General features: G+C 34.1%; 1 protein-coding gene across 1 annotated transcript in view; it reads left to right on the top strand.

Annotated features, from left to right (window-relative positions):
• Qrsl1 (glutaminyl-tRNA amidotransferase subunit QRSL1) overlaps nt 1-20,647 on the top strand; it is a 29,989-nt gene that overhangs the window by 8,636 nt on the left and 706 nt on the right. Inside the window, exons 5-10 of the mRNA XM_027928262.2 lie at nt 6,754-6,930; nt 10,090-10,265; nt 10,348-10,460; nt 12,477-12,669; nt 13,380-13,497; nt 18,786-18,991. Of these exons, the coding sequence (XP_027784063.2) occupies nt 6,754-6,930; nt 10,090-10,265; nt 10,348-10,460; nt 12,477-12,669; nt 13,380-13,497; nt 18,786-18,991 (983 nt within the window). The remainder of the gene's footprint in view (nt 1-6,753; nt 6,931-10,089; nt 10,266-10,347; nt 10,461-12,476; nt 12,670-13,379; nt 13,498-18,785; nt 18,992-20,647) is intronic.

The following is a 20,647-nucleotide window of genomic DNA, read 5'->3' as shown; positions in this document are numbered from 1 at the left end:
TTTATTATACTTGTCACATTTGTGATATTTGCTTGCTCTATGTGCTCTGTTTCATAGAAACAGAACCTTTGACTATTGTGTTCACAGTGCTTCCTCTTGCTATTAAGTAGATGTATGTTTAATGATCTAATCCATGAGAATAAACTTAAACATAGATTTTTAGGCCATTGCTTTCATCAGCTGACTAGAATGGCAGCTATTAAGAATACAAACAAAAATAAACACTGTGAGTGAAGGCGAAGTGGACTTCGTGTGTCTCCAGATATGCTTCTCTAAGGATACACCATCACCTATGTGATGTTCCAACTGAGAATGTGTAATGTGAGTCTGATAACAAAGAAAACATATGGGGCTGGGGATGTGGCTCAAGCGGTAGCGCGCTTGCCTGGCATACGTGGGGTGCTGGGTTCCATCCTCAGCACCACATGATGTATGTATATTCCATGTATGTATTATATGTCAAAATTCATTCTTTTGTCATCTATGACTAAAAATAAATAAATAAATAAAATAAAGATGTTGTGTCCACCGAAAAACTAAAAAAAATAAATATTAAAAAAAATTTTCTCTTTAAAAAATAAAAATAAATAAATATTTAAAAAATATACAAATTGACTTTAAATAAAAGAAAACATATGGCAAATCCATAATGAGAAGCATTCTATTAAAGCATCATATCATGAAAACAAAGGTTGTGAAAAGCTCCAGGTTAAAAGAGGCTATAGGAAGTAAAACCTAAAATTATAAAATTTAGAGAAGAAAACTTGGGAGAAAATCTTTGTGACCTTGAGTTAGGCAAAAAAAAAAATATTTTTTACCATTTTCATATATTTCATTGGTGCATTATAACTATAATGAATAATGGTGGGATTCATTATTACATAATCACATATACAATATAACAATATAATTTGGTCAATATCATTTCCCAATAGTTTCTTTCCTTTATCTCCTCTCTCCTCCTGGACCCTTTCCTCTACTCTACTGATCTCCCTTCTGGTGTTTTGCTGGTTTTTTTTTGAGATTCAACGCCACCCTAGCCCCTTCCCCCAATCCTTTCATTTACTTTTTCCTCTCTTGCTTCCACATATAAGAGAAAACATCACCCTTGATTTTCTGAGTTTGGCTTATTTCACTTAACATAAAATTTCTTAAGTTCCTACAGATGACAGAATTTCATTCTTATTTATGATTTATGGCTGAATAAAACTCCATACACACACACACACACACACACATTTTCTTTATCCATGAATCCCCTGATGGACACCTAGGCTGGTTCCATAGTTTGGCAATTGTGAGCTGTGGTGCTATAAACATATATATGCATCTATTGCAATAATATACTGACTTTAATTCTTCAGGATAAATATAAAAAGAGTGGTATAGCTGGGGTATGGTAGTTCCATTCCTAGTCTTTTAAGGAACCACTATACTGATTTCCATAGTGATTTTACTAATTTGTAATTCCACTAACAGCATAAAATTGTTCCTTTTTCTCCACATCCTCTCCAGTATTTATTTTTGTTTGTATTCTTAATAGCTGCCATTCTAACTGGAGTAAGATGAAATCTTAGTATAAGTTTTGTTTTGTTTTTGGTACTGGGAATTGAACCCAGGGGCACTTAACAACTAAGCCAATTCCCTACCCCTTTTTATTCTTTGAGACAGGGTCTTGCTATGCTGTTGGGCATGCTAAGTTGCTGAGATTGGCCTTGAACTTGCAATCCTCTTGCCTTGGCCTCCCTAGTTGCTGGAATTATAGGCATGCACCATCATGTCTGGCCTTAGGGTGATTTTAATTGCTAAAGATGTTGAACATTTTTCATGTATTCATTGGCCATTTATAATCTTTTGAGAAATGTCTCTTTAGTTTGTTTGCTCACTTACTAATTGGGTTAATTAGGGATTTGTGTATTTGTATGTGTGTGTTTTTTGAGTTCTTTGAGACATTAATCATCTGTTAGAAAAGTTGCTAGTAAAGATTTTTTTCTGATTCTTAGGTTCCCTCCACATTCTTAATCGTTTCCTTCACTGTGTTGAAGCTTTTAATTTGATGCCATTTTATTTATTAATTCTTGGGGTTATTTCCTGAGCTTTAGGGATCTTATTGAGAAAGTCATTGCCTGTACCTAAACATTGGAGTGTGGACCCTATGTTTTCTTCTAGGACTTTCATAGTTTCTGATCTAATTCTTAGATCTTTGATTCATTTTAAGTTAACTTTTAAGTAGGATGAGAGATGAAGATCTAGTCTCATTCTTCTACATATGGATATCCAGTATTACAGCACCATTGTTTAAAAGGCTGTCTTTTCTCTAATATATATTTTTGGTACCTTTTTCAAAGATCAGATGACTGACTGTAGATGTGTGAGTTTGTCTCTTTGTCTTCTATTCTGTTTCATTCATCTGTGTGTCCATTTTTATGCCAGTACCATGCAGTTTTTGTTACTATACTTCTTCAGTATAATTTGAAGTCAGGTATTGTGATGCCTCCAGCACTGCTTTTTTTTTTTTTTTTTTTTTTTTTGGCTTAGAATTGCTTTAGCTATTCTGGGTCTTTTATTCTTACAAATGAATTTTTAAGTACTGTTATTTTTTTCTAGTTCTGTGAAGAATGGCATTGGTATTTCGATGAGGATTGGATTGAATCTCTATAATTGCTTTTGATAGTATGATCATTTTAACAATATTGATACTGTCTATCCATGAATGTGGAAGGTCTTTCCATCTTATGTTTTTTTCAATTTCTTAAGTATTCTATAGTTTTGTGGAGGTCTTTCACCTCCTTGGTTAGAATTATTCCTAAGTTGTTTTTTTTGTTGTTGTTTGTTTGGTTTTTTTTTACTATTTGTCTGTTTGTTTTAAGGCTAGTGTGAATGGAATGAGTTTCCTGATTTCTTTATCAGCAGATTCATTTTTGGTGTATAGGAAAGCTATTAATTTTTGTATGTTGATTTTTTGTTTGTTTCTTTTTTTTATTCTACTTACTTGTACATGCATTTTAATTCATTGTACACAAATGGAGTGCAACATTTCAATTTTCTGGTTGTCCATGATATAGAGACACACCATTTGTGCAGTCTTACATGAACCGAGGATAATGATGTTCATCTCATTCCACCATCTTTCCTACCCCTAGAACAACTTCCCACCCTCCCTTTGCCCAATCCAAAGTTCCTCCATTCTTCCCATCCTCCCCCACCATAGATTCACATCCATTAATCAGAGAAAACATTCAGCCTTTATTTTTTTGTGATTGACTTACATCACTTAGCATAATATTCTCCAACTCTATCCATTTACCTGCAAATGCCATAATTTTATTTTCTTTTAATGCTGAGTAATATTCCATTGTATATATATACCACAGTTTCTTTATCCATACATCTATTGATGGGCATCTAGGTTGGTTCCACAGTTTAGCTATTGTGAATTCAGCTTCTGTAAACATTACTGTAGCCATGTCACTATCCTATGCTGATTTTAAGTCATTTGGGTATAGTCTATGGAGTGATAGCTGGGTCAAATGATGGTTCCATTCCAAATTTTCTGAGGAATCTCCACACTGCTTTCCAAAGTGGCTGCACCAAATTGCAGTCCAATAGCAATGTATGAGTGTACCTTTTCCCCCACATTGTCTCCAACACTTATTATTGCCTGTATTCTTGATAACCGCCATTCTGACTGAGGTGAGATGAAATCTTAGTTTTGATTTGCATTTCTGTAATTACTAAAGATGATGAACATTTTTTCATATATTTGTTGATCACTTGTATGTCTTCTTCTGCAAAGTGTCTGTTTAGTTCCGTAGCCCATTTATTGATTGAGTTGTTTGTTTTTCTGATATTGAGGTTTTTTGAGTTGTTTGTTTTTCTGATATTAAGTTTTTTGAGTTCTTTATATATCCTGGAGATTATTACTCTATCTGATGTGTGTGTGTGGTAAAAATTTGCTTCTATACTGTAGTCTCTCTTTTCACCTCAATGATTGTTTATTTTGCTGAGAAGAAGCTTTTTAGTTTGCCATTTATATTTTTGATTTTATTTTTTATTTGATTTATTTATTGATTCTTGATTTTATTTCTTGAACTTTAGGAGTCTTGTTAAGGAAGTCAAAGCCTAATCCGACACGATGAAGATTTGGGCCTACTTTTTCTTCTATTAGGTACAGGGTCTCTGGTCTAATTCCTAGGTCCTTGATCTACTTTGAGTTGATTGTAATGTGCAACTTTGTTGAGTTTGTTTATTAGCTCTAGCAGTCATCTGGTGGAGCTTTTTGGATCTCCTAAATATAAGATTATATCATCTATAAACAGTGATAAATTGACTTTTTCCTGCCCTTTTTTTTTAATCCCTTTTATATTCTTCCCTTGCATAATAGCTCTAACTAGAATTTCTAGTAGTATATTGGATAGAAGTGTGGTGAGAGTGGACCTTGTCTTTTTTCCAGATTTTTAAAGGAAATGCTTTCAGATTTTCCCCATTCACTATGATGTTGTCTTTGGGTTTGTCATATATAGTCTTTATGATGTGGAGGTAAGTTTCTTCTATCCCTAATTTCTTCAATGTTTTTATCATGAAGGATGCTGAATTTAGCCAAAAATCTCTGCATCTCTTAAGATGACTATGATTATTGTTTACATGGTAATTACATTTATTGATTTGCATATCCTTGCAACCCTGGAATAAAACCAAGTTAGTCATGACGTACAACCTTTTTAATATGTTGTTGAATATGATTTGCTAATGCTTCATTAAGAATTTTTGCATCTAAGTTCATCAGGGATATTAGTCTAGTTTTCTTTCCTTGATGTGTCCTTATCTGGTTTTGATATCAGAGTGATACTGGCTTCATAGAATGAATTTGGTATGCAAAGATTTTTTAAGGCACATAATGACCAAATCTATTTAAAAATTTGATAAATTGGACTTCATTAAAATTAAGAACTTCTGTTTTTGGAATATTACTCAATGGTCAGTGCTTGCATAAGGCCCTGGGTTTGATCCCCAGCACTCAAAATAATAATAATAATTAGTTCATTAAGAACCTCTGTTCTGAAATATTCCACCAAAGAATGAAAAAATTAGCAACAGGGAAAATCTCTTCCAAATGTATGTCTGTGAAAGAAATAGTATCCAAGTTATAGAAAACCTTTTCCAACTCAACAATAAGAAAAAAATTCAATTTTTTACAAAATGGGCAAAAGATTTAAATAGACATTTCATTGAAGTTGATATAGAGCTCACAAATGCATGAAAAAATTCTTAATGTCATTAGTTATTAGGGGCAAATTAAAACTACATTGAGATACATACACCTATTAGAATGTCTTAACAAAAATGACAATATCAATTACTGACAAGAATGCAGAGCAATTGTATTTCTCATATGGTGGTAAGGAAGGCAAAATGTATAACCATTTTGGAAAAGTTCAGTAGTTTATTGTAAAAGTGAATGTATACTTACCATATGACCCCCTGGTCTCAGCCCTACATATTTACCCAAGAGATTTTTATGTACACAAAAGCACTAGATAGAACCTTTAAATACAATATCTATAGTAGCTTTATTCATAATTGTCCCAGACTGGAAACAACTCAATACGCAATGACTATTGGCTGATAAACGACTTTACAAAAGAAAATTGAAAGAGGCTGGCCAGGTGCTGTGGTACATACCTGTAATCCCAGGGGCTAGGGAGGCTGAGGCAGGAGGATCATGACTTCAAAGCCAGACTCAGCAAAAGTGAGGTGTGCTAAGCAACTCGATGAGACCCTGCCTCTAAATAAAATACAAAATAGGGTTGGGGATGTGGCTCAGTGGCCAAGGGCCCCTGAGATCAATCTCTGATACCTGCTCTCCACCCCCCAGTAAAAAAATAAAATTGAAAGAGGCTAAAGAGATAATGACAATTAAATGTAATGCCTGACTCTAGACTTGATCTTGGAAAGGGATAAAATGCTATAAAGTACAATTTAAATCAGCTGACAAAGTTGGATTACATATAGTAGATTATTATAGATCTGAATTTTACTGTGATAACTATAATGTTACTGTATAACAAAATGTCCTTATTTTTAGAAAATGCATACTAAATACATACTAAATACATACTAGACTATTTAAAGGTCAAGGTCACAATATCTATAAATTACCTCTAAGTTGTTCAGGAAAAAAAATGTGTTTATGTACATTTTGTGTATGTGTGTGTGTGACAAATACATGTCATATACACAGACTGTGCAAGTGATAAAGCAAATGGGACTAAATATTAACAATAGGTGCATCTGGGTAAGGGGTTCAAAGTGTTTCACATTTATTTTTGTAATTTAAGAATAAGATTAGTTTAAAAATAAGTTAATATTCCATATATAATGTGTCTCTTAAAACTTATTAATGGAGGGATCCCTTCAAAAGACTTCTTAACTATTTGAATATGTCTCTTTTCAACTAAAAGACCTTAATTTACAAGGGAAATCATTTTTAGTTGATTGGGAGGATCAACTGGGATAAAATTCTTTCTGAGCACACTAATTTTCTCTATACCTCAAATGTTCTCCTTTCCCATCTCCCAACTCTTCAACTGTAATTAGTGAAAGCTACATCTGAGCAGGCTTCTTACTTTTCCAGTTTCCACACTGGATAACTAAAAGCTCAGTGAGTGTCAGAAACAAAAAATTGTCTCAAGATGAGAATTTCACGTAAAATGAACTTCTACTAAGGTAAATCATTTCACTTCTTCACCTCAGATCTGGAAGTACAGATGGTGTGTTTGGACCAGTCAAAAACCCCTGGAGTTATTCAAAACAATACAGAGAAAAGAAGCAGCAGAATCCCCATGGTGAAAGTGAGGATTCAAATTGGCTAATAACTGGAGGAAGCTCAGGCGGGAGCGCAGCTGCCGTATCCGCATTCACATGTTTCGCGTAAGATGCTTTTATCTGTACTTTAAAACCCATCCAAATACAAATAATCACAAACCATATGCAAAACCCAGCAATGGAGCAGTTCATACTCTGGCATTTGAATTTCTTTTCAGTCAGCTATTTGTGTTCAAAAATCATATATCAAAATTATATCTTTTGAATATACTCAACTATATTTCACACTATGTGTTCTTTATACATTTAACTTTAACTTAAGATAATATTTAAACTCTATAATACCGGGTTTTCTTAAAAACCGGATTTTATGGATCTTACAGAATTAAGAATTGAGCATAAATGGACTACATTGAATTTAATTTTTGAAATAATTTATTTTAACTTTTGCTCCTTGAAATATTTAGGTACTCCATTACTTTAATTCACTGCTGCTGAGCTGTTAGAAATGGTTTATCCTTCAGCAACATTTGACTTTAAAAAGAGAAGAAGTTCCTAATATATATCAATAGGATATTTAAAATATTATTTTCATAAATCTGGAACTAAAAACATATCATTAGGTAAATTTTTTTCAACTTTGTTGAGAGCTGATTCTATTTGTCATATTTTGTATTTTGTAAAGAATCCATCCATTTTTATTTTAAGTCCCATTTTTAAAGCATTTCTTAACCATCTAAAATATGGCTGCTATTTATTTTATCAGTCTCAGTTTAACCAAATTGAATGTGTTTCTTCAGTAATACTATATGTATTTTCTCTCTCCTTAATTATCCACTAAAATTAAGTTAAGTCCTTTCACAAACATTGTATTCAATAAATTATTTATATTTTTTTAGCTATAGAGCTTTAGCTTCTTCCATTATTTTTTTATTTAGTTTTCCTGAAATCTTGTTAACAAGTAGAACCATTTCATTTTATCTCTGTGGAATTTTATAGCATTACATTAATATTAATGAGAGTTCTGACAAGTTAGAATTGCAGGATTAGGTGCTTTTTTTCTATCCTCATCAGCCCACTTAGTGTTCATCTTTCTGAATGTGCTTTAAGAAGATGGCATTTTGACACATAATTCCTATGGAAATATAAGTTTTACTTTTACACAGCCGTCAGTGAATGCTAATAAGAGAATGTATCTTTTAAAATTGTGAAAGCAACAGTCTGATTTTATGGCTTAAATGGACTTGGTGAGAAAGGAAATATAAATTCCATTTTCTGCAGAGCACAAGTGTCATGTTATTGTTAGGAATGTCACTTAGCCCAATGCTTGATTTTAAATATAATCCGTAGAAGCACTGACCAAAAATAACTACAGATTGAATGTTCCAAACTGTAAAGTATTCTGTTTTGTTCCCCAATTCCTCTTGATTTGTTTCTTTTATCATAGTTTTTAAAACAGAAAGATTCTTGGAATAATACATAGCCTCTAAAAAAGAATGATAGGGCTATATGAAGTGACATGGAAAGTGATCCAAGATATATTGTTAAGTGAAAAATAAGTTACAGAATAGTATGTACAGTGTGACCCTGATTCAATTAAAATAATAATCACCTAGTATGGATATCAGTTATTACATGGAAGTATCTGGAGAAAAGTATGTTAAAGGTAGTAACAGGACTATTATAGGGGCTGTTTTAAGAGAAATTTTACTTTCTCTATCCTATAATTATATTTTAATTTTTGCAGTAGATAAGTACTATTTTTCTACTGAAAAACATTTTTTTCTGATATAATTGTTTAAAATTTCACTTTAATTATGATAAAATGCATATAAGATATGCCATCTTAACTATTTTTAAATGTGCAGTTCAGTTATGGACAAATAAAAACCCTTTTCATCTTGCAAAATGGAAACTCCGTAACCTTAACCCTCCTACCAATCCCTGGTAACAACCTTTCCACTTGCTGTCTGTGAGTATGATTACTCTAGGTACCTGGTATAAATGGCATCATACAGCATTTATATTTCTGTGACTGGATTGTTTCACCTAGCATAATATCCTCAAGGGTAGTTTTTTTGGTTTTTGTTTTTAAATAATAAGAGCACATACTCTGTAGGTGGGTGGATAAAGGAATGAACAAGCACAAGTGGGCACAGTGGCACACAACTGTAATCTTAGCTGCTTGGGAAGCTGAGGCAGGAGGACCTCAGGAGTTTAGCAAAATAAAAGCCCTGTCTCAAAATAAAAAGGGCTGGGGATGTAGCTTAGTGGTAGAATACCACAGGATTCAGTCCCTAGTACTGCAAGAAATGGGAGGGAAAAAAAGGAATGAATAGTCCTTTTTCATAGTTGGAAATGCAAATACAAGTAAATGTGAAAAAATATTCAGTAATGTGCTTTTATAAAATTTTTAGTTATTAAGTTAGCAAAAATTTTTAAACTACTAGTGTTCAGTGATGGTACTGAAACATTATAACAATTGGATTCACTCCAGTTGAGAATATGAATTGACAAAATCTTCCTGACAAGTTATTTGATCATATATATCACAAACGTACAACACGAAACAGATCCTTTTTATCCATTAACTCTGCTTTTTGGAAGCCAGCCTAAAACTAATCAGACATATGGGCAAATGTTTATGTTTAAAGATGTTCATTACAGTCATTTGTTACATAGTTATTATTTCAGTTGGAAACGACATAAATGTTTACATAAATTTGATCTCTTCGTGATTCTACGTAGGGTAGGAAAAGGGCTCTATCTGAATTTAGGTTGTAGAAGCATGCTATAAAACTGCCTTAATTTGATTTATTTTAAATATGAAGTAGCATCAAAGGAGGGTATAAGATTTGTATGTGTATCAATAGCAGGTTGTGCTTTAAAGTACTTGATAAAACATGTAATCACCAGTTTATATGATGGAATATTATATATACTTTAAATCTTTAGTAATTTTAATGACATAGTAAAAGGCTCAGGTAAGCAAAAAAAGAGATGGAAACTTATGATTACAGAATGATCTTAGCTATGATTTAAAAAAAATGTTTTTTTAAAACAGTTGAAGTTAATATGCCAAAATATTAACAGTGTTTGCTTCAGAATATTTAGTTATTTCTTTACAGTTTTCTATACATTATTAATTCTCTGAGTATGTATTACTTTTTATAATAAGGGGAAATGACACTGTAAAAATATACATTTAAAAGGATAGATACCAAATATAGTTAGAAATATGTCACTCTTCCATTTAAATTCCAGGGCTTTAGGATCAGATACTGGAGGATCAACCAGAAATCCTGCTGCCCACTGTGGGCTTGTTGGTTTCAAACCAAGCTATGGCTTAGTATCTCGTCACGGTCTTATTCCTCTGGTGAATTCGATGGATGTGCCAGGAATCTTAACCAGATATGTGGATGATACAGCAATTGTGTTGGGTATTTATATGATTCCATATCACTTGAAATTATTTTACTGTAAAACAATATATCTGTCACTCATAAGTGTTTCTCCTTACAGGTATACTGGCTGGACATGACCCCAAAGATTCTACCACAGTACAGGATCCTGTGAAATCATTCGTGCTTCCCAATTTGATAGATGTAAGCAAGCTATGTATCGGAATTCCAAAGGTAACTTGTTTCTTTCATCACTCCACAGAAAAACTGTCAAGTCAAATATACAGCATAGACTTGAGAGGCAATTGGTTGGATTTGAATTCCTGTATTGCCATTTTTATTAGCCATGTGACTTGAGTACATGACTTAAACCCAATTTCTTCATTTGCAAAACGGGATAATAAACATATTGACCTCAAGGAGTTGTGAGGATTAAATTAGATTATCATGTAAAACAAAGGTCTATAAACATTTTTTGTCAAAAGCTTGATAATAAATAATTTAGGCTTTGTGGACTAGACAGTGTTTTTAACTCAGCCGTTATAATAAAAAGCAGAGCCAGATATGGAAAAGAAAAAAGAAAACAAATAGTGAAAAAGTAGCCATAGAAAACATGTAAACAGAGTATGTCTACATTCTAATAAAACTTCTGTTATTTTTTACAATACTGGGGATTGAATCCAGGACTATGCATGTACTAGACTTGCATTCTACCATTGAGCTGCCTCCCCTTCCCTTTGTGATTTTATTTTGAGACAGGGTCTCACTAAGTTGCCCAGACAGCTTTGAACTTGGAGTCCTCTTGCCTCAGCTCCTGAGTCACTGGGATTGCAGGAATGTATCACCATACTCGGCTCTAATAAAATTTTATTTTCAAAACTAGCTTACTGGCCAGGTATAGCAGCTATAATCCCAGAGACTCTGGAGGCTGAGGAAGAGGATTATAAATTAGAGTCCAGCCTCAGCAATTTAGTGAGACCCTCAACAACTTAGACCTTGTGTCAAAATGAAAAATAAAAAGTGCTGGGGACATAGATGAGTGGTAAAGCAACCCTGGCATCAATTCCCAGTAACATTCCTCCCCATCCCCTCCTCCCCCCTCACACATACACAATAGCTGACTGGTCACATCTGGTCCACAGTCCATGCTAATCCCTAATGTAAAACACTTAGCCCAAAGGCATTCCTTGCATATAGTAAACCTTATTAAATGTTATCTTTACTATTATTATTATCCCTCCTTCTACTATACCTATTACAGTAACAATTAAGTAAGTCATTATATTGTGGATATGATAATTTTAAATTACTGGCCTTTAAAAAAAAATCTAACAACATAGTAATGCTAAAAACCTTTCAAAAATCATTTAGAAAGATAAATTACCCAGCAGACTAAAAACGATTTCTCAATCTCAGCACAATTAGTATTTGGGACTGAATAATTTTTTGTTGTGGGTAACTATCCTTTACATTGAGAGTTTAGCAGCATCCCTGGTCTCTTTACCCTTAGATGCCAAATAACATTCCTTACCTCTACCACAACACAACAACCAAAAATGTCTGTAGACATTACAAAATGTTTCTTGGTTGAGAAAAGGAGACAAAACTCGCCCCCAGGTGAGACCAATACTTTTGAGAAATGCTACTTTCTTTAAAGTCTTCCATTCAAGTGACCTTCTTTTAAAAGAATGAAAACTTACAGGCTTTAGAAGGAGACCTAGTTTAGAATCCTAGGATCCTCTACTAACCTGCTATATAACATTAGGAAAGTTACTTTTCTAGTTTCAACACTTTTCCTTCATAAATTCATAAAGAGAACTTTCAAAAAGCATCTAGCTGCATACCTGATACATAATGTACATTTAACAGATATGAATTCCCCAACTAGATCTCCATTTTTTTTTTTTTAAAGAGAGAGAGAATTTTTAAATATTTATTCTTTAGTTTTCGGCAGACACAACATCTTTGTTTGTATGTGGTGCTGAGGATTGAACCCAGGCCACACGCATGCCAGGCGAGTGCGCTACCACTTGAGCCACATCCCCAGCCCTAGATCTCCAATTTTTTAATTGTTATATCCAGCTCGTAATATTTAGTATTATGTTTTAAACAATCTTAGTTTGGTCTTTCTAGCAACCTGCCTGCAATATAATCCATTTTGCAAGGGAATTTCCAAAAGTCCTGGTATACAAATTTTTATAAAACTATTATCAGTGCTCCAGTTTCTGTATCTTGGCTTTTTCCTGTAAGGAATGTCTTGTACCAGAATTATCAAGTGAAGTACGATCTCTCTGGTCCAAAGCTGCTGATCTCTTTGATTCTGAAGGAGCCAAAGTGATAGAAGTATCCCTGCCCCACACCTGTTATTCAATTGTCTGCTACCATGTATTGTGCACATCAGAAGTGGCGTCAAATATGGCAAGATTTGATGGGCTAGAATATGGTAAGATGGGTGGGGCTTTTTATTTTTGGGGGGGAGGGTGGGTACTAGGGATTGAACTCAGGGATGCTTCATCAATGAGCTACCTTCCCAGCCCTTTTTATTTTGAGACAGGGTCCCAGTACTTTGCCTAGTCTGGCTTTTAACTTGCGATCTTCCTGCCTTAGTCTTCCAAGTAGCTGGGATTGTAGGCATGTACCACAGTGCCTACAATCACAGCTTATGAAATTTGAAAATTTAACTTACAGTAATAAAAAATTATTGCCTGAGATAGTGTTAATGATTCAGAAAATTAATCAGTGAATCATTTTTCCTTATCATTTTAACATTGTACATATTCTATTCATCTTAAATGTCTCAGGATGTTCATTTCACTTCTTTGGACTTGAATATCTTAAAGGGATAGTATCTTGTATTTATGTGTTAAACTCATCTAATGTAGTGCCTGAAACATGGGAGGAGCTCATTAAATATTTGGACACTGGATAATGGATGGATGAGGGAGGAAGCAAATGAAATTTCTTTCTTGGTTATTTTCTTTTCCCTCCATGATCAGTCCTATGACTGATAGAGAAAAGATACTTTCTAAAGTATCTTTCTAAAGTAAAGTCATGTTCCCTAAATTTCAGTATTTAAAAGTATGAATCTTTGCCAGTTTTTAGCCAAAACTTTACTTCTTTTGCAAGTATTGTATTTATCGTTTTTGTTTTCAGGCCACAGATGTGACATTAATGTGTCTACTGAAGCCATGTATGCTGCAACCAGAAGAGAAGGGTTCAATGATGTAGTTCGAGGAAGAATTCTCTCAGGAAACTTTTTCTTATTAAAAGAGTAAGACAATGAGTTTAAGCATTTTTCTCACTCTTGAAAGCTGAAGAATAAGGTAGTAGTATGTCTGTCAGGTTTTATAAGCCAAGATATTTACTAAAGAAATAAATTCCTTATGATTTGAATTAGAAAAGAACTACTTGTGGCACTTTTGGTTCCTAGTTATTTTTTTTAAAAAAATGTTTTTAATTGATGCACTAGCTAAATGATAGGTACAAACTAAACAGAAAGCCCTGGTTTGAGCTCCGATTTTAGCCTCATTACTTATCCTCTGGCTGTTATTGTGCATTGGCTTATTGTTAGAGTCTTAAACATAGACTTACAGTGTGATCTCTTGAAAAATTTATCTGTTTACTTCAAAAAAGAATTCCAAAATACTGTGACCCTTACTTAAATTTTCTCTAATGTAAGTTTATTCAAGATCTTGTGAATAGGATTCACAATAGATAGAGTCTAGAGGACATGAGAAATATGAATAAGCAAGAATGGTTATTGTAATGAGTAGCTTTTTGAAGTTTTACTCCATGTATTCAAGGGCAGAAAGCATTTTATTCATCTGTGCATCCCCTCAAAGCCAAAGTTAAGATCATTTTTTTTTCCAGATTACTTAATTATATCTCATATTAAAAGACTCTTTTCCATATTGACCAGACATTTGTAATGATGTAGGAGTAGGAAAAATGAAATATTGTGAAGAAGTTTTCTAAGCAGAGACTTTATTAAGGTAAAGATGTTACATTTGCCATGTATTACTGATTAGAATCATATTGAATGTGTCAAGACAAAAGTTGATTGATTGTATAGGTCACTGTAACAGCATTAAAAAATATCGAAGGAGAGAAGTTTGCAAGCTTCTTCCATGAATACCAGCTGGGGTTATTAAGAAAAGGAAGAATTACTGATAGTATCCGTAGCTTCTTGGATTGACTTGTTTGTTTTTTTGTTTTTGTTTTGTGGGGTGGGTAAAGGTGAACATGAGTGACAGAAAAAATGGGATTTGGGGCACTTGTTGTTTTTTGTCTTAAAAGTCAACTTGTATGTCCAGAAATAGAAAAAATCTTGGGCTGGGGATGTGGCTCAGGCGGTAACACGCTCGCCTGGCATGTGCGGGGCGCTGGATTCGATCCTCAGCACCACATTAAAAAAATAAAATAAAATAAAGATGTTGTGTCCACCGAAAACTAAAAAATAGATATTAAAATTCTCTCTCTCTCAAAAAAAAAAAAAAAGAAGAAGAAGAAGAAAGAAAGATATAGAAAAAGTCTTAACATTTTTACTTCTGTGAGTTAGGAATCCCAGATTTATTTATTTATTTATTTTGCTGTACTGGGAATAAAACCCAGAGCTTTGTGCGTGCTAGGCAAGCACTCTGTCACTGAACTACACCCTCCACCCCTTTTTCATTTTGAGATAGGGTCTCCAGGCTGGTCTCAAACTTAAGATACTTCTGTCTCAGCTTTTGGGGTAGCTGGGATTACTGGTGTGTACCATTGTGCCCAACTTTTTTTTTATTATTTGCATAAATATTTACTTTTGAACCACATTTAAGTCTACTTCTTGTTATCATCTTCTATTTATTCCATGTGTTCTTTCTTTCTCTTAACCTCTTTTCCTGCCTTCTTTCATTAATCTATAAATTTTTATCTTAAAGAGATATTTTTAAAAATGAGGAAAAATAGGGCTTTTTGTTTTGTTTTGCTTTTTTGGTACCAAGGGCATTTAACCACTTAGCCACATCCCCAGACCTTTTTGTGTTTTATTTAGAGACAGGGTCTCCTTAAGTTGCTTAGGGCCTTGCTAAGTTGCCAAGGCTGGCTTTGAATTCATGATCCTTCTGTCTCAGCCTGAGCCACCAGGATTACAGGCATATACTCCCACACCCAGCCAAGAGTCATTTTATTTTCCTACATAATTATTTCTGGTGCTTTTCCCTCTGTTTTGTGCATCCAGATTTTCTTGTGTTATCATTTTATTTATGCCTAAAGAACTTCCTTTAACATTTCTTATAGTGTAGTCCTGCTATCAGTGAAATCTTTCAGCTTTATATGTTAAGGTTTTTGTTTTGTCTTTAATTTTTGAAAGATACTTTATTGGATATAAAATTCTAAATTGACATTAGCATTTTCCTTCAGTTCTTTAAAGGTTTTGTTCCATTGTGTTATGGCCTGCATAGTTTCTAGAGGTCTTATTTTTTTTTTAATCTTAGTTCCTTATGTATAATGTAACTTTGTTTGTCCCTCTGATTAGTTTTAACATTTTCACTTTACCATTGGTTTTTAGGAATTTAAGATGTGCCTTGGTGTGGTTTCTTGAATATTTCTTCTGCTTAGGTGTTCTTTGAACTTTTTGGATCTGTGTGTTTATAGTTTTAATAAATTTGGGGAAATTTTGACCCTTATTTCTTAATATATTTTTTCTGTCCTCTCCTCTGGGACACCATTTATATGTATGTTAATCTGCTGGTGTTGTCTCATGGCTCATTCCCCCAGTCTTTTTCTCTCTGTGCTTCCTTTTAGATAGTTTCCATTACAATTTTGAGATCCACCGATCTTTTCTTCTGTAGTATCAATAGTCTGTCAATCCCATCTGGTGTATTTTTAATTTCATATTTTGTCCTTTTAAGATCTAGAATTTCCAAGTAGGTCTTTTTATCTCTTCAGTTTCTTTTTTTTTTTGATACTGGGGATTGAACTTGGGGGCACTCAACCACTGACCCACATCCCAACCCTATTTTGTATGTTATTTAGAGACAGGGTCTCTCTGATTTGCTTAGCACCTCACTGTTACTAAGGCTGGTTTTTGAACTCATGATTATCCTGCCTCAGCCTGAGCTGCTGGGGTTATAGGCGTGCACCATCACACCTGGCTCTTCAGTTTCTTTATCATTTTGTTTTCTTATACCATCTTGAACATATAGAACATGCCTTTTTTATGTTCTTAGCTATTATTTCCAACATTTCTGTCATTTCTATTCAGATTCCTTTTTATATGAACTATTTTTCCCCCTCCTTATGAATCATGTTTCTTCTGCTTCTTTGTATGCCTAGACATTGAATTTTACATTGTCATGTGCTAGGTTTTTGTTGTTTCTTTTAAACAGTATTTAGATTAAGATGTGGTTACTTGGAATCTTTTGGATCCTTTCAAGCCTTCCTTTTAAGCTCTAATAGTGTAAATCCAGAAAACCTTTAGAGTAGGGCTAATTTAACTCTAAGGCAATATCCTGAAGATTTTCCCAGGTGCTGTGTGTATTTTGAGGTCTTTCCACTTTAGCTGTTAAGAACACACACTATTTCCAGCTCTGTTGAGCTTAGGAATTGTTTGACCTCCTGCTTTTTGATGATTCTTTCCTCAACTTTGGGGGTGTCTTCTTATTCATGCACAGGCCAATACTGGGCCAGAGACTTGCGGGAATCTTTTCACACATCTCTTACACTCTCTGTGTGCCACTCTCCAATTCAATACTGCCTTGAAAATTGCTGCTGGCTTTTTCTCCCTGAACTTCTGATTCATCCACCATGACTGTGTATATGTCCTTCCTCTCTGGACTAAGGCCTGAAAAGTACCTCTAGGCATTAAGCTGGGGAAACATTTGCCTCTCCTCTCAGTGCACTCTCTCCCAAATGCCCTTTACCTAATATCTGGAAATGGTTGTTTCACATATTTTGTTCAGTTTTGGGGTTAAGAAGACAGGATAAATCTCATCCCTGTACTCTATCATGTATGGAAGCAGTTCTATTTTTCAACTATTTTTAAAGTAGAAAGGGCCTGGGAACATTGACAAACACCCGTAATCCCAGAGGCTCAGGAGGCAGAGGCAGGAGGAGGCAAGTTCAAAGTTAGCCTTAGCAACTTAATGAGACCCTGTCTCAAAATTTTAAAATTTAGAAAAAAATGGGGGACTGGGGTTGTGACTCAGTGGGGGGTGAGCACCCTTGGTTCAATCCCTAGTACCAAAAAGATTAAATAAATGAAATGGGAAGGAAATTAATAGAAAATATTAGTTTTATAAAATTTGGGTTTGGGGAATGCTATTAATTTGTGTGTACTTGGAGTTGGTGCTGGGGCTCAAATCCAGGGCCTTGCTAGGCACATGCTAGGCAAGCAGTCTACCTCTGAGCTATATCCCCAGCCCAAATATAATATTTAAAACAACAACTCTTTGTTGTTGCTGTACAGTTTGTTTGGTTTGGTTTGATATAGTGTGGATTTAACCCAGGGGCACTTTACCACTGAGCTGTATCTCCAGTCTTTTTCTTTTTCATTTTGAGACAGGGTCTCACTGAATTGCTAAGGCTGCCTTTGCCTCTTAATAGCTGGGATTGTAGGCATGTGCCACCATGCCCCACATATTGTGTAAATTCCATGTGATACCTGTATTCATAGCTCTGTAGACACTGTAGTCAGATGGAGATAGTAAGGAATCTGCTTTTTACAGCACTCTGTAAGTCTTTCTAGAGTAAGAAAGATTTCACATTTTTATCTCATTTTATTTGGTCCTTGGTGAGCCTGGAGATATTATATCCATTTTTACAGTAGAGGAAATTGAGGTTTAAAACAGTTCTTTTGTCAGCCTTCTTCAGTAACTTCAGAAGGATCTGAAAAGTTTTCTTTCCTTTCTTTGCTTCATTGACGTAAGATCGCTTTTATATGTGGCATTTATCCTAATCTTTTAGTAAATTAAGCATGTTTACTTGAATCTCATATCTTTACTCTCTAACTACACTATTCATGGATTTCAACACTGCATACTTTTCCCAATTTCTGTTCATAGAACCTTCCTTCTAGGTGTGTTTCCCAGTGTCGAATTCAGAAAGCATACAAGAATCTTAAAAACTTGAGAGTCCTTATAATGAATCATTTTACAATAGATGAAATGAGACATTATAATAGAAAGAAGCTTGGGTGAGCCTCTAGAGACCTGTGTTCTTATCTCCTTTACCACTGCCTGGCTTTCTGACTTTTGGAAATTTATTTAATGGCTATGCACCTGATTTTCTTCACCCCCAAATGAATGTTCTTGTTTAGCAATGTCTCTGGAAGTACTGATATTTTGTGATTATATGTGTGAAATTGCACCTAGTTGTGAATTCTGATTGATTAAATGCCGGATGTATAAATTTTCAAAGAAACAGCAGAGTTGAACAAAACTCACCTTTATGTGTTAAGAATCTTAATGATGCTCACTCATAAAAGCCAAGAAACCAGTGGTTCTCTAAGAAGCCTAATATAAGAGAAATGATTTTTAAAAAATGACGAAGTCCTTAAAGTATCATTTTTTTCCCCCACAGAAACTATGAGAATTATTTCATCAAAGCACAGAAGGTGAGGCGCCTCATTGCCAATGATTTTGTGAATGTTTTTAACTCTGGAGTGGATGTCTTGCTAACCCCCACCACCCTGCGTGAGGCAGTACCATACTTGGAGTTTATCAAAGAAGACAACAGAACACGAAGTGCCCAGGATGATATTTTTACACAGGCTGTAAATATGGCAGGTGAGAGTCCCTCAAGAGTGTTTTGGTTTTCTTCAAATTCTTAGGCAGGTGCCCTGGTCTTCAATTTAGGTTCTAGCTAGATTGTTCCCATAAAGAAACAGCCTATCCTTCTGAAATACTTAGAAGTGTGTGTGCATGCATTCTTATGCACACAACCATATATACACACAAAAACACACAAACCTGAACCGATATACTTTGTATTTTTTAACTTTTATTTTGAAAATACTAAAACCTTCAAAAAGTGAAAAATGATGATGTAATGAACATTGATATGCCGTTCTCCAGGATTCATCCTTGTTAACATTTTACCTCATTTTCTTTCTCTGTCTGCACACACACACACACACACACACACCTTTTAACTGAATCATTTTGAAAGTTTCAGATATCATGACACTTCACTCCTAAATAAGTTAGCATGAATCTTCTAATAATAAAGACATTCTACCCATTGACACACCTCAGAAAACTAACAATTCAGTAATAATCTGATTATACTTCTTATTCACATTTTCTTAGTTGTACCAAAAAAATATTTCATGTATTGTTTTTTTCCCTGGTCATATTGTATTTGTTTACGATAATCTTTTTAAAATCTAGAGCATCACCCCCCATGTCTGATGTTTTTACAACCATATCAGGCTCTGTTATAATTTTTTTCAATCATCAAACATGTAGAAAACTTAAGAAAAAGGAAAGTCTATTTTATTTACCCATATTTCTGGTGTCTACAATTAGTCTTCCTTCCTAAAGTATGAAGATTCTTTTAACACATTCTTCCTGTTTAGAGAAATTGTTTGAGCCATTCTTTTAAGATAGTTCCTGATGGCAGCAGATTGTCTCAGATTTGCAAAAATGTCTTAATTTCCCTTTCACTTTTGCAGACTCTTTTGCAGGAATAGGATTCTGGTTCACTGGTTCTTACCTTTGGCACAAGAAAATGTCATGCCACTTTCTTCTGTCCTGCTTAGTTTTTAATGAGAAATCATCCATCTTTAAAATGTTTTCTCTTAATAAGTTTTTTGTTTTTTTGAAGAGTTCAGTCTACTTGTCCTATAGGATACCCCATTCACAATCTGGATTTCGTCACATTGTTTCTTTCTAATTGGGTCAAGTTAAACATTTTTGGCACAAACAGTACACACTTTTCATATCAGGAAAGAGTTACTATCATTTTGTCCCACTTGGTTAAGTAGATAAGGTACGTTTTTCCTTGTATGATTTGTAAGCAACTTATGAAGTGATACTCTTGGGACCATGTGAATATCTTCTTCCCCAATAACCTTGAACCCAGTTTTAGCATCCATTTATTAACTAGCAGACTTCTCTATATAAGAGCTTTCCTCTTTTTAAAAAACTGAATGTATTATAAACAATTATTGTCATTGTTTTTGATACTTGAATTGTCCTAAATTTGGCCAATAGGGATCCCTTCAAGTTATAGGTGTTCTTTAAACCCTTTCCCATTTTTTAAAAACTTTTTTTAATGGCATAACAGGATATTCTGTGATCTTGTACTTTTTCTGCTTCAAACCTTAAATTCAGACTACCATTCTTATCTAATGGATGGGAAAAAATTCCAAAGCTCTACAACAAACTCTGTTGGCAAGACTGTAGGCAAAGAAGACGTATTTTTTCTGATGGGAATTCAAA

Source organism: Marmota flaviventris, chromosome 6, assembly GCF_047511675.1.
Source record: "Marmota flaviventris isolate mMarFla1 chromosome 6, mMarFla1.hap1, whole genome shotgun sequence".
NCBI lineage: Eukaryota > Metazoa > Chordata > Mammalia > Rodentia > Sciuridae > Marmota > Marmota flaviventris.
Note: the sequence above shows the minus strand (reverse complement) of the source record. Positions and strands in the feature narration are given on the sequence as shown.